Source organism: Cetorhinus maximus, chromosome 12, assembly GCF_964194155.1.
Source record: "Cetorhinus maximus chromosome 12, sCetMax3.hap1.1, whole genome shotgun sequence".
In the NCBI taxonomy this organism is placed as follows: Eukaryota; Metazoa; Chordata; class Chondrichthyes; order Lamniformes; family Cetorhinidae; genus Cetorhinus; species Cetorhinus maximus.
In genome coordinates this window covers 17,348,359-17,363,557 of record NC_135890.1, presented here as the reverse complement: position 1 = coordinate 17,363,557, position 15,199 = coordinate 17,348,359, and the positions used below count along the sequence as shown (strand labels likewise).

The 15,199-nt window shown below is 41.6% G+C and overlaps 1 protein-coding gene across 2 annotated transcripts in view; it reads right to left on the bottom strand.

Annotated features, from left to right (window-relative positions):
* Positions 1-3,521: 3,521 nt before the first annotated feature.
* LOC144687243 (carboxypeptidase A1-like) overlaps positions 3,522-15,199 on the bottom strand; it is a 65,266-nt gene continuing 53,588 nt past the window's right edge. For both annotated transcript variants that reach the window (XM_078553066.1, XM_078553065.1), the window contains exons 11-12: positions 14,029-14,113; positions 3,522-4,995 (exon numbers count right to left, since the gene is read on the bottom strand). In XM_078553066.1, the coding sequence (XP_078409192.1) occupies positions 4,808-4,995; positions 14,029-14,113 (273 nt within the window). In that variant the 3' untranslated portion in view covers positions 3,522-4,807. The remainder of the gene's footprint in view (positions 4,996-14,028; positions 14,114-15,199) is intronic.

Here is a 15,199-nt window from a genome sequence, read left to right as displayed (position 1 = left end):
TGGTTGTTGTAAAAACCCCATCTGGTTCAAATCATGTCCTTTAGGGAGGGAAATCTGCCATCCTTACCTGGTCTGGTCAATATGTGACTCCAGGCCCACAGCAATGTGGTTGACTCTTAACTGCCCTCTGAAATGGCCTAGCAAACCACTCGGGTTAGGGGCAATTAGGGGATGGGCAACAAATGCCAGCCTTGCCAGCGACACCCACATCACATGAAAGAATAAAAAAAACTTGCCTGCAAACAGGCCATTCGGCCCATAAGGCCATAAGACATAGGAGCAGAAATTAGGCCATTCGGCCCATCGAGTCTGCTCCGCCATTCAATCATGGCTGATAAGTTTCTCAACCCCATTCTCCCGCCTTCTCCCCGTAACCTTTGATGGGGTCCAATAGGTTGGTCTATGCTGGTGTAATAACAGAAAATGCTAAAATACTCAGCACCTGTGGAGATAGAAACAGAATCAATGTTTCAAGTGGATGATCCTTCAGAACTGAGGAGAGATAGAAATGTAATAGGTTTTGAGCAGGGGCAGACGGAACAAAAGGGAAGATCGTTATTGCCTATTACATTTCTACCATTCCTCAGTCCTGGTGAAGGGTCATCCCATCATTGACCTGAAACATAAACTCTGTTTCTCTTTCTATAGATGCTGCCTGACCTGCTGAATATCTCCAGCATTTTCTGTTATTTCAGATTTCCAGCATGTGCAGTATTTTGTTATTGTGTTAGGTCTATTCTGGTGTATATGCTTCACACAAGCCTCTTCCTTACCACTATTTGATTTAAAGCCCTCTCTACAGCCCTAACTATACCACTCACCACGGCTCTGGCCCCAGAGTGGTTCAGATGAATACCATCTCAACAGTTAACTGTACAAAAGAGTCAAATGGACTCAAAACATTAACTGTTTCTCTCACAGATACTGCCAGACCTGCTGAGTTTTCCCAGCATTTTCCATTTTTATTTCAGGTTTCCAGCATCCATAGTATTTTGTTTTTATATTATCACCAATACAGCTCCCTCTTTCCACTAGTGCCAGTGCTCCATCAAAACCCACCTACACATTAATCTTTAAGTCACACATTCAACTCTCTGATCCTTTTTACCCTATGCCAGTTTGCACTTGGCTCAAGTAGTAATCCAGAGATTATTAGCTTTGTAGTTCTGCTATTAAATTTAGCTCCTAGCTGCTCATGTTCCCTCAACAGAACTTCTTTCTTAGTCCTACCTATGTTGTTGGTACCCACCAAGTGCACCACTACAACCCGATCCTTCTCCTCCCACTCCAAGTTTCTCTCCAGCCCAGAGGAGATGCCCTTAACCTTGGCACCAGGCAGGCAACACAGCCTTTGGGAGTCACGCCATGGGTTGCGGAGAACAGTATCTATCCCCCTACTATATTGCCACCTACTGCAAATACATTCCTTTTTACTCCCCCGACTTGAATGGCTCCCTCCACTACAGTGCCGTGGTCAGTTTGCTCATCCATTCTGATCTCATCCAGAAAAGCTGCAAAACCTTGACCCTTTTGGACAACCAGGGCTGAGGTTCCTTCACTGCCAACTTCTGGGTCCCCATACCTGCCTCACACCCTCCTGTCCCTAACCATGTCCAAAGATGCTGCCAGGCCTGCTGAGTATTTCCAGTAATTTTTGCTTTTATTTCAGATTTCCACTATCCACAGTATGTTGCTTTGATATTTATGGCCCCTAGTCCTGGTCTCTTCCACAATTGGAAACATTTTCTCTGTCTACTTGATTGAACCCTTTCATAACCTTATAGATCTCTATCAGGACACCCCCCAGTCCTTTCCTTTCTAGAGAAACAAACCCCCACCTTTTCCTGATACAGATAGCCTCTCAGTTTTGGTATCGTTCGAGTACATCTTCTTTTCCCCTTCTCCAGTGCCTCCATAACGTGGAGGCCAGAACTGTTCACAGTACTCTACAAGTGGTCTAACCAGGGTTCTACACAAGTTTATTACAACTTTTTTGCTCTTCAATTCTATCCCTGTGGAAATTAACCCTGTGCTTTGTTGTTTCTATGGCCTTATTGATCTGCAACACTACATTTAGTGATTAGTTTATTTGTATGCCCAGTTCCCTTTGCTCCTCTACCCCTTTTAGACATTTATTTCCCAAGGAGCAAGTGGCCTCCTTATTCTTCTTATCAAAATGCACCACCTCATTTGCCGATTACACAACCATTCTTCAAGTTTCTTAATTACTTTCTTCTTATTATTATTATGCTTTATTATAGTTTCAATTCACGTAAATGTTTTTGTTTCCTAAGTTACAATAGTGACTACACTTCAAAAGTACTTCATTGACTGTAAAGAACTTTGAGACATATGGTGGTCATGAAAAGCAGACAATAAATGCAAGTCTTTCTTTTCTTTTTGATATCAGCAATGCCTGGCCAATGCTGAACAGTAACATGTCTGCTTTAAAGCCATAATGCACAGTTCCTATGTTGCTTGTGTTATTTACAGTTAAGCCCCTTGTTCTGAGATGTAAGCACATAGGGACAGCATGTACACTGAATTGCCCTTTCTTGCTACTCTGGTTCTCAAGAGACAAGTAAGATGTTGTCATGTCTGCGAAGTTGTGCAGTGGCAGCTAAATTGGATAAATTGAATCATCTTTGTGACAATTAAGTTCTTTGGAGTTTTTCCAGCTTGCAGTAGAATAATGGAGATCACAGAACTATAAAATTTTATATGATCAGAAATCTGCAAAAGAATGCTTTGTATATGACACACTTTAGTGGTCTGTACACTTAGGCCTCGTCCCAAGCTTTGAGTGGAATGTTAAACCAAAGCCCTGTTTGCCTCCAACAGCAACAGTGGTTGTATCCTTCAGGTGAATGTTAAGCTTATTTGAAGATCCAAAAGTTCTCGCATTGATCTTACCAGATTTCCTACACTTTTCTCTCACTCTCTACTATTCTACTGTAAGTATTCACACTTCCTCTGGACCCATCGTTTGTTTCTATACTTTTCTCATCAGCACCTCCTTTCGCCTTGTACTTCTGTCATTCGCCCACTCCTGCCCTCCGCCCTGTCACAAATCTTTCTCTCTCTTTTGTTCTTTTCATGCTCCCTTTTCACTGCCTCTGTACTTAAAAAGCTGCCCATCACCATCGTCTTCCAATTCTATTGCAAAGTCATAGACCTGAAATTTTAACTCTCGTTTCTATCTTCACAGATGGTTCCTGACCTACTGAGTATTCCTAGAATTTCCTGTTTCCTGGAAATGTGCTGGAAACTAATTCCCTCACAATTTTATAAGAGAATTGGACAAGTAGTACTTAGATTTTCATCACAAACATGAGGGAACTTACAGCTTTATGGATAAAAAGAAAGGATGTAGGATTAATCACTCTTTCCAAGACTTAGTACAGGTATGATGGGCCAAATGGCATTCTTCTGTGCTGTAAGTTTCTATAAACTGGTAAAGCTCATAGAAGCCTACCAGAAAGATGGACTGTCCAATAACAAAGCAGACAGACATTCCTGAACAACTGGCAATAGTTTTTAATAAACATAATATGTCTACATATTTGACAAGCATGGTATATTAAATATCAAGCACAGTAAGTTAGATTGTAGCACATTCCTAAAGTGAGTTTGAGGTGAAGCCTTGAACCCATGAGATTGGAATTAAACCCTTAAAATGAGATGGGTTAATTTGGAAAATGATGAGCTTATTCAAGAATTAAAGAATGAGATTGTGTTAAGATTGGGGCAAACAGTTAAATGCTGAGTTTGTGATAAAACTTCAAACTGATATGGGCTAAACTGCATTAAATTAGAGATTAGGATCTATCTTTTCAACTGAAATTATTAACCTAATATTAGGTTAAACCCTTAAACAAACTCCCAGGCAACAGGTTTGAGGGCAAAATCATCATCTGAGATTGAGGTAGATCCTTATGTGATGAGTTGGAATAAAGCATTCAACTGGCCTCCTGCAAATGCTTAAACCCTGTGCTTGAGTAAACCCTTAAACTCTGAGATCAAATATTTCTATGCTACTGTAAACTCTTAAATCTTGAGATTGGATTAAATCTTTTTATCTTGCAATGGAGGTAGATCTTTAAACTGATATTGTTACCAAGTTAAGTGTGAGGTTGAAATACACTTTCAAAATGAGGTATGGTTGAAGAATATACTTGGACATTAGAGTAACCCTATTGTGTTTTATGCTTCAGAGATATGTAGAGATGATACACTCCGGGTTATATGCCTAAACAGTAGTTGATTCAATACTTTATAATGTCTGCTCTCATGCCTCCAGCTGCTTGCCTACAGTTTAACTTCTCTTACCCAGGCTTAACTAATCACACACAGAGAACAGATATCATACAAACATAATTGAACAATGAAAAATTGAACACAATACTCACACTCTGAGATTGAAGTGATCTGTCAGCCTGGAATTGGAGAACCCCAGACTCTCAGATTAGGATAACCTCTCAATCTGAGCACTGAGCAAACTATTATACATTGAGACTGAGGTCAACCCTGTGACCCAGTCACCCCATTAAACCATTTACCCTGATTGGGGAAAATCCGAAACTCTTTCCCCTTAAAAGCTGCAATTAAGTACATCCTCAAAGGCAGAAATGCAAGAAATGAGCTTTAAGTTTCTTTTCTACTACATGCTGTGTTAAGCAATATTGCAGTATGACATTCCGTTTATATGCAGCCATACAGAAGAAAGCACGTACAATACCAACGCAGTTACATAGCCAATCAGCACTGAACACCTTCCTTGTAAATCAGCAGTGCAGTAGCCGCCATATCAAGGTAAGCGATTGGAAGCGTGTTCCATTATTTTCTTTATGGCCAACCAAGTTTCCTCAGCCGTGGGAATGATCTGACTGGGCGGAAGCATGAAGCCGTATTGACCTTCATCACGCAACTCAAAGGCATACGCGTATTTAATACCTTGGTTATAGCTCCAGTCGATGCTGTTCCCACTGCTCTCACCTACAGATATGAAGAAAGGTTGCACGTGTGGTAACCAAGTACAGACATCCAATCAGCCAATGCTTGCATAAAAACATTGAACTATTAAACTAACCATTAAAATCTTTCTGTGACATGCATTTTTACAGAATGTTGGCAGGTATCCTATGGTATTGCTCATGTGGGTCATATGCTGTTTCATCATCATAGAATCATGGAAAAATACAGCATGGAGGAAACCACTTGATGCTTAAAAGAACTATACAATTAGTCCCAATTCCCTGTTCTTTCCCAAAGCCCTGCAAAATTTTCCACTTTAAGTATTTATCCAATTCCCTTTTGTAAGTTGCTATTGAATATGCTTCCACATTTTCGAGCAGTGTATTCCACATCATAACAACTTGCTACGTGAAATATTTTTTCTCATATCACTCCTGTTTCTTTGAAATTTTTTTGCAAATCTGTGTCCTTTGGTCACTGATCCTTCTGCCATTGGAATGGTTCCCCCCTATTTACTCTACAAAAAAGCTTAGTGTTTTTGAACATCCCTATCAAATCTCCCCTTAACCTTCTCTGCTCTAAGGTAAACAGCCCCAGTTTCTCTAGTCTCTCCTCTGAGCTGAAGTACTTCATCTCTGGTCCATTCTAATGAATCTCCTCTGGATCCTGTTTAAGGTCTTGACATCCTTCTTAAGGTGAGGTGTTCAAAGTCAGCCACAATTCTCCAGCTGGGTCTAGCCAGTATTTTGAAAAAGGTTTAGCATATCTTCTTTGCTTTTGTACTTTGTGCTTTTACTTATAAAGCCATGAGTACCATGTGGTTTTTTTTTAACACTTTCTCAATTTGTCCTGTCATCTTCAAAGTCTTGTGTACATACACCCCGAGCTTTCCGTTCCTGAACCCTTTAAAATTGTACCATCTACTTTACATTGGCTGTCCTGATTCTTCCTACCAAAATGACACACAGCACACTTCTTCGCATTAAATTTAATCTGTAACGCCTCTGCCCATTTCATCAGTCTGTCCATGTTCTCCTGAAGTCTATTAATATCCTCCTCACACTTCACGACATTTCTGAGTTTTGTGTCATATAAAGCACAAGTTTTAAAATTATGCCCTGTATATGAAAGTCTATGACATTAACATATATCAAAATGAGAAGTGGTCCCAATACTGACCCCTGGAGGACATAACTACACATTTCCCTCCCGTCTGAAAGGGTTCAGAGCTGATCGACCAGGATGGTTCTGAAACTTAATTAAGTTACAGAAAGTGATGCACTGAACTTGGTCAATGTAGAAACAACGATTGAGAGAGGACATGATCCAGGTCATTAGAAAGGTAATATGGATGTAAACAGAACAGACCAGACCAGAAAAGGTTTCAGCAATGATGTTGGTGATTGATGAGCCAGCGTGACTCATTACTAGGACTTGGAGCAATAAAAGGTGGATCAGAAGCAGTGTCTTGGCTGATGCCTGACCTTCATAATTCAGGTCAGCTGAGATCAATTGCAGTAATAAAGTACTGAAATCAGCTAATTTAACCCAATTAGGAATTGAGCCTGATCTCTCTGGATCAGTCCTACCCTGGTCAGTGTCTTTACCCATTGGGTTAATCCAGGGAATGGAGGGATTTTATATGTTGTACACTGATACACAAACGGAGGTGGACTCAATGAGCTGAAATAGCTAAAAAACATTGTCCACTGACTCAATGATGATCATACCCTCTGATTCAACACTCCATGTGCAATAGTCAGCTAATCACTGCCTGCTGTGCACTGTCCATTAGAAGGTGATGCTGGAAGATGAGCAATATTCTACGATAATGTAATGTTGACAGATTGGAGTTGCATTTAAGATGGCCTGATCCTTTAAGGCAGGTTGCTGTAAGTAAGCATGGCCTGAAGTCATTCAGAGCTTAATTGTTGTTTGGAGAATATACAGATTGAACAATGTTTGTAAATTTCCTGCTATTAGTTAGAAAAAAAACAAATGCACTCTTTAAATGAGCTCCTTTTGTTCCTTATTTTATGTATCATTGGACCAGCTCATCACCAACTTCCCAAGGGCAGTTAGGGATGGGCAATAAATGCTGGCCTAGGCAGCAATGCCCTCATCCCATGAATTAATTTTTAAAAAAATGCTCTTAAAACTGGGGAACATTTTCCAATTGTGTGGCCTGATCTCTGGATGGAACACTGTGGACTGAGCAGACCTGTTTTACAATGTTTTAATGAAGAACTAGACATTATGATGGGTGCAATATTGTATGAGCTATTCATCCATTTTTAGAGCTGTTTTAAGATTGGTCCTTTCTACAAGTGGGTTCAAAAAAAATTCACAAAAAAAAAATCAACTTTTTCTTTTTCAAAGGGCAGGCCTGGAACAACTGGTGGAAAGTTGATGGGAGAGGAAGTACTCAAAAAGAGAGTATTTTGCTTGGGATCGGACCTGTGGAGTGAGGTTAATGAGGAAGCTTTAATGCATCAGCACAGCATTGAGGTGAGGGGTTAACTCTCTGAACTAAACGTAGCTGATGTGGGAAAGTGGGTAAAGAGAACTATAGGAAAAAGGGAAGGAGAGGATTTTGTTTATCCTTTGGGTGTCCATGTAAAGTGCAGAAAGTTGTGCTACTGCTGCTGCATGAGCATGCAGTGCCCCACCAGCAGAGGGCATGCATGCACAAAAACGCTTAAGGCCCCTACACAATCAGTATTTACTGCGGGTGCTGCTTGGTGTCAGGGGTGATGTTGTGCCTTTGTAACCTGTCTAATTGCATAGAGACTCAGGTTGGTCAGTGATAGGGCTCCTAGGCTGTGGCAAATTACTTTGTCAATTTTTCTTTATATTACCTGTAGCAGTCATAGTTCTTCATAAAAAAAAACAGAAAATGCTGGAAAAAACTCAGCTGGTCTAACAGCGTCTGTGGAGTGAAAAACAGCGTTAACATTTCGAGTCCATATGACTGTTCTTCAAAGCTAAAGAGAAGTAAAAATGTAATGAAATTTATACTGTTTAAGTGGGGTGGAGCAGGTGAAGCTGGATAGAAGGCCAGCGATAGGTGGAGGCAAGGAAGAGATTGACAAAGATGTCATGAACATGGTGACATTAAGGTTAGAAAGCAGAATGTTATAATAGCAGGACAAGAGTGAGCACTCTGGAAAGAACAACATGAACAAGTGACAGGTGGCCCTTGTGGGGTTGGGGTGGAGGATGGTGGTGGGAAAAAGATCAAAAATAGGATAAAAGGTGCAGATAGAACAATGCATAAAAACAAAAATAAATAAAAATAAGTGGATAAAAAATAAAAATTAAAAAATAGAAATGAATATTGAAAAAAGGGGGATTTAAAAAAGGGTGAGGATAGAGGAAAGAGTTCATGGTCTGAAGTCCTCGAACTCAATGTTAAGTCCGGAAGGCTGTAAAGTATCTAGTCGGAAGATGAGGTGCTGTTCCTGCAGTTTGTGTTGAGCTTCACTGGAACATTTCAGCAGGATAAGGATGGACATGTGGGCATGAGAGCAGGGTGGAGTGTTAAAATGGCAAGCGACAGGGAGGTCTGGGTCATGCTTGTGGACAGACCGAAATTGATCAATTTTGCTTCCAATTTATACCCCTCCATCATCTTCACATGGTCCCACCTCTGACACTTCCCTTCCCTTCCTTGACCTCTCTGTCTCAATTTCTGGTGATAGACTGTCCACCAATATTTATTACAAACCCACCGACTCCCACAATGACCTCAACTACAGCTCCTCACACCCTGCTTCCTGTAAGGATTCCATCCCATTCTCTCAGTTCCTTTGCCTCTGTTGCATCTGTTCCGATGATGCCACTTTCCAAAATTGCACTTCTAAAATGTCTTCCTTCTTCCTTAACCGAGGTTTTCACCCCCACTGTAGTTGACAGGACCCTCAGCCGTGTCCGACGCATCTCCTGCCCCTCTGCCTTCACACCTTCCTCTCCCTCCAAGAACCATGATAGGGTCCCCCTTGTCCTCACTTTTCACCCCACCAGCCTGCGCATTTGAAGGATCATCCTCTGCCATTTCCGCCAACTCCAGCATGATGCCACCACCAAACACATCTTCCCTTCACCCCCTCTGTCGGCATTCCAAAGGGACCATTCTCTCCGGGACACCCTGGTCCACTCCTCCATCATCCCCAACACCTCAACTCCCTCCCACGGCACCTTCCCAAGCAATCGCAGAAGGTGTAACACCTGCCCCTTTACCTCAGTGCTTCACTTGCACCTCCTTCAATTTAGTCTACTGCATTCATTGCTCCCAATGCAATCTCCTCTACATTGGAGAGACCAAACGCACACTGGGTGACCACTTTGCACCCAGACCTTCAGTCTGTCTGCAAGCATGACCTAGGCCTGCTTGTCTCTTGCCATTTCAACACACCATCCTGCTCTCATGCCCACATGTCCGTCCTTGGCTTGCTGCATTGTTCCAGTGAAGCCTAACGCAAACTGGAGGAACAGCACCTCATCTTCCGACTAGGAGCTTTACAGCCTTCCGGACTTAACATTGAGTTCAACAACTTCAGACCATGAACTTTCTCCTCCATCCCCACCCCTTTTTTATCCTCCTTTTTCAATATTCATTTTTATTTTTTATCCACTTATTTTATTTTTATTTATTTTCATTTTTATTCATTGTTTTATCCCCACCTTTTATCCTATTTTTGATCTTTTTTCCCACCACCGTCCCCCATCCCAACTCCACAAGGACCATCTGTCAGTTCTTCATGTTGTTCTTTCCAGAGTGCTCACCCTTGTCCTGCTTTTATCACATTCTGCTTTCTTACCTTAATGCCACCATCAGCACCTCCTTTAGCCACTACCGTTTTTACCACTACCATTAACACCCCCTTTGTCCTTTTATTCATAACATCTTTGTGAATCTCTCCTTTGCCTCCACCTATCACTGGCCTTCTATCCAGCTTCACCTGCTCCGCCCCCTTTAAATAGAATAAATTTTTTATCACATTTTTACTTCTCTTTAGCTGTGAAGACGAGTCATACTGACTCAAAACGTTAACTCTGTTTTTCTCTCCACAGATGCTGTCCTGCTGAGATTTTCCAGCATTTTCTGTTTTTGTTTCAGATTTCCAGCATCTGCAGTATTTTGCTTTTATCATAGTTCTTCATAACTTTGCCTGAATAGATTTGACACTGTTTTAAGTTGGTAATATTTAGTATAATTATTGCAGAAGGAAAAACCAGTTCAAACTTTTCAAATCTAAGTAAAAATCAGTAATACTGGCACCAATAATACCATTTTAAGGTATTAGTTCTATTTTAAGATATTGTGAGGAACCATTCTTTGGAAAATTTGAAGGACATTGAATTTTGGACACTCTTCCTCCTGAGTTATTTTTAAAAGTTTGCAATATTAATTTGGAGCTGTGAATATGCCATTCTTTAAGAAACCACGGATCAAGATAGATGTCCAGTGCGGAACACCTGGAGAGGGAAGAAATACTTTGTATATCTAAGTTAACAAAGAACTGCTGTTGCAGGCTAACGACTCTTGCTGATTGGTTAAAATCACTTGGCCTAAGAAAAGTATTCCTTGAACATCTTAGTCTATAAAAAACCCTCAGTCAGAGCGTGTGTGGGGATGCCTTTGAAGAAGACTGCAAGAAAAAGACTCTCTCTTTCCCTCTCTCTGCCCCACCTTTATGTTAAACCTTCCTCAGAAATGTCTCATTAGGATAACTCATCTGTTTTTTTTTGGAAGTCTGTAAAGTTGCGATAAGTAAGAGTCATCAAGGACAATTTCACCAACGAATCTGTCTGAAGGAACTTCCAGATATATTGTGACCAGAATTCTCTTTGATCAACAGCGTTAAGATCTCTTCAAATCTTATCCTTTTAAAAAAAATGTTCCCATCCCCCAGCCTTTGCAGGGGTGGTGTCTGTTTCGTCCTGTTTTGTGTCTGTGTGTGGGTGTATGGGAGTTCAAATATCTATTTGTTAAAAGGGGAAAAAAATCATTATACTTCTAAACTACAACTTGTATGTTAACCAGTTACTAACTTGTTTCTTAAAAAGTAGTTTGTTTTATAATAAATCAATTTTTTTTGCATTTACTGATAGAAGCCTGGTTAGAGTTTTTTTGGGCTAGGAATAACAGTATCAAAGGTAAACAATTGGCCAGTTTCGTGGGTGAATTAAACATTTAAACTATTGTTACAACCTGTGGAGAAGCGGGGCTAGAATTAACCTCCCCCCATCGTGGTCCGTAACAGTATACAAGACCAGCTAGGACAGGTTTTACTGGTACCCTTCATTTCCAAGTTTTATTGGTTTTCCCTCTGGGAAAATGTAGATGATCTCCCCACAAAACTGAGACTTTGCACAGGACCTCCCCACAATGCAACCCCTATCCCTGTTTAGGATGGGAATAAAGGTAGAAGTAAATGGTTGAAAGGAAGGAAGAGGAGACAAGGAAATGCAAATCATGTTGGCTTCTTAATAACTGAGAGAATAGCAGATGATTCAGCACAGATGTTGTAAATATATTCTTGCAGTTTCAGTCACCGACTTGCATTCATAGGGCAACTTTAACATAGGAAGTTACCCCAAGGTGCTTTGCATAGATATAATCAAAAAAATGGATTTTGAGCCAAAGAAGGAGATGTTAGAATGGATGGTCAAAAACCTGTTCAACAAGACGGCTTTAAGAAAAATCCTAAAGGGCCTGAGGTGGAGGTTTAGAAAGGGAATCCCACATCACGGGGTGTCTGTGATGGGCCAAGAGTGAAGGGGTTGCACAAACAAGGTCCAAATTAGTGAAACACTGAGTTTGGGCAGGGGGAGGGGAGTTGTGGGGCTGGAAGAAAATATCAGAGGTAGTTAAGGGAAAGGTCACAGAGATCCTTAAATGCAAGATTGAGAATTTTAATTTTGAAGCTTTGGGGCAATGGGAGCCCCCCCCCCCAAAAAAAAATATGATTTTCAAACAGGTGATTTTACAATGTTTTTGTTGGCTGAATTCACACCAGTTAAGCCGCAGACCCAATTTAAATTTTTTTTAGCATTTCCCAAGTGGCTAATGAGTCCAATAGCCCAACAATATTGGTAAAGCTGTGTTTTTATTGAATGCCAATGACGGAGCATATTTTCTATCGTTTGTTGAAAGTTGCAGCAGTGGAGGAGTGACCTGTTCATCATTGAGGAACAGTCGACATTCTTTATCTGGCTTCATTGAGTTGTTGCTCTTGGGTAATTCTAAACTTCTTTCAATTTTTAATTACCAACATTGTACAAAAGTAGGTCTCTCCAAAGCTGGACTAACAAACTTTCTACAAATTTAGTACTGACTATTGGACTCTTTAGCCACTTGGGAAGTGTTAAAAAATCATAAATTAGATATACGGCTTGACTGGTGTGAATTCAGCCAACGAAAACATTGTAAAATCACCTGTTTGAAAATAACGTTTTTTTCAAACTCATCCTTGGGGTGTTGGTGTCTCTGGCAAGGCCAGCATTTATTCCCCATCTTATTTTCCCTTGCTACTCCATTTCAGAGGGCAATAAACAGTGTTGTGGGTCTGGAGTCCCATGTAGGTCTGACCGGGCAGATTTCCTCCCCTAAAGGATATCAGTGACCTGGATGAGGGAACCGAATAGTTAAATTTGCCAATGACACAAAAATAGGTGGGAAAATAAATTCTCATGGGGAGGCAGAGAGCCTGCAAAGGGATGTAGACAGGTTAAGTGAGTGGGCAAAAATTTGGCAGATGGAGTATAACGTGGGTAGATGTGAACTTGTCCATTTTGGCAGGAAGAATAGAAAAGCAGTATACTATTAAAATGGAGAAAGATTGCAGAACTCAGTGGTACAGAGGGATCTGGTTGCCCTGGTACATTTTTTTTATACTTTCATGGGATGTGGGCATTGCTGGCATAAAGTTAGTGTGTAGGTACAGCAAGTGATTAGGAAGGCAAATGGAATGTTGGCATTTGTTGCAAGAGGAATGGAATATAAAAGTGGGGAAGTTTTACTACAGTTGGTGACACCACATCAGGATACTGTGTACGGTTTTGGTCTCCTTATTTGAAAAAAATATATAATTGCATTAGAAGCAGTTAAGAGAAGGTTCACTCGACTCGTTCCTGGGATGAAGGGCTTACCTTATGAAGAAAGGTTGGGCAGGTTAGGCCCATATCCATTGGAGCTTAGAACAATGAGAGGTGATCTTACTGAAACATGTAAGATCCTGAGGGGACAGGATAGGCTGGATGGTTCCGGAACGATGCTTCCTTTTGTGGGGGAAAATAGAACTTGGGGATATGGATTAAGGGCAAGAGGTCTCCCTCTTAAGGCAGAGATGCGGAGAGTTTTTTTTCTCTAAGGGTCATTAGAGTGTAGAATTCTCTTCCCCAGAAGGTAGTGGTGGCCGGGTCTTTAAACATATTCAAGGCTGAGTTAGATAGATTTTTGTTGGAGAAGGGAGTCGAGGGTTACGGGAGGCAGACAGGAAAGTGGAGTTGAGACCACAACCAGATCAGCCATGATCTTATTGAATGGTGGAGCAGACTCAAAGGGCCGAATGGCCTACTCCTGCTTCTAAGTCCTAAGTTCCTATATTGGTGAACAAATATTTTTATGACAAAACAGAGTTTCATGATCATCATTACAAAGAGTAGCTTTTTAATTACAGATTTATTCATTAGAATTTGAATTCCCCAGCTGCTATGATGAGATTTGAACTCATGTCTCCAGGCCTCTAGGTTGCTAACTACATTACTGCCCGCCCCAACCACTCCCAGCATTTTGTTAGCAGGTCACAACTAATGAGAAAAGAGATAAACAGAAGTTACAATATTCTTATCCCCTCCCCATTTAAAAACTTGGTTAAATACCCCTCCTCCTTTATAGACCTGGATCATGTCCCTTTGTGTCTGTACCTTGTACCTTTCTTCTCCTGCTGGGTGAGCCTGTAATATCCACACACAAAACTGCACAGATCGAAATTGCAGCAGAACATTCCAAATGTGAGATTACAATGCAATTCAGAGTGTGTTACTTACTGATAGTTTGTATGATGCTTCCGTATGTATACCGAGTGCCATACAGGGAGGCCAGATCTTCAGTCGCCTCCCTGGCTAGAGTGGCCTGTACCAAGGAGAGGTCACAGAATTATTCGGGTTCATCTTAAAACGGTCATTTGTCTTCAAAATATACTTAGGACAACATCGACCCAAGTCGGTCAACTATCATTTACTTCCCAGCTGTGGCTCACAGGTAGCACATTAACATTGGGTAATGTGGGTTCAAATCCCACACAAGAGACTTGAGCTCACGGTCTAGTCTGATGTTCCAGTGTAGTAGCAGGAGAGTGCTGCTATGTCAGAGGTGCTGTCTTTGAGGGGAGGTGTTAAACCAAGGCCCCATCTACTCCCCTCGGTGAAAGTAAAATTTTTTGCAGGAGCAGCAATGTCTTAACTAATATTTATACAGTCAGTCCCCATTTAACATTTCCCAGTTTAATGTTGTTTTGCTTTAACGTCAGTCAGTTAATGGGCCTGTAATCTTGCTTAGTGTCGCGAGATTCATTTTCCCGCCAGTCTGACATAGGATCCATGTGACCTGATCGGCGCCATTATGACGTAGCCTCTCCCTCTCCCTAACCCACCCCCTCACTCCCAACCCTCTGGGCTAGCAGCCTCTCCCTCTCCCTAACCCACCCCCTCATTCCAAACCCTCTGGGCTAGTAGCCTCTCCCTCTCCCTAACCCACCCTCTCACTCCAAACCCTCCAGGCTAGCAGCCTCTCCCTCTCCCTAACTCACCCTCTCACTCCAAACCCTCCAGGCTAGCAGTATCTTCTACTCCCTAACTCACCTTTCACTGATCCTTCCTCTCACCGAACCTTGAGTTCTCTTCTCCTGGTAACAGATCCATGATTCTGTCCATTAGAAAATTTACTCAACAATGAATTGAATATGTTTGGGACACCAGGCCGGGACACAACTCCTCTCCGCTGCGGTAAAGCCAGCTGGGCAGTGGCTTGGCTCACTCTGCCCGTGCTACAGACACTGGAGCCGCTACCTGTGGCTTTAAAACTTGGATGGCGGGTGGAAAGGGAGATTTCTGATCAAAAAGGGGGTGAAGCTGACTACAAACCCACTTGAAGAGAACTTACCTCCTGCACGTTGAAGCGGCTCCCCCTGCTTCTTATCTCCAGAGCCCGCATTCACAG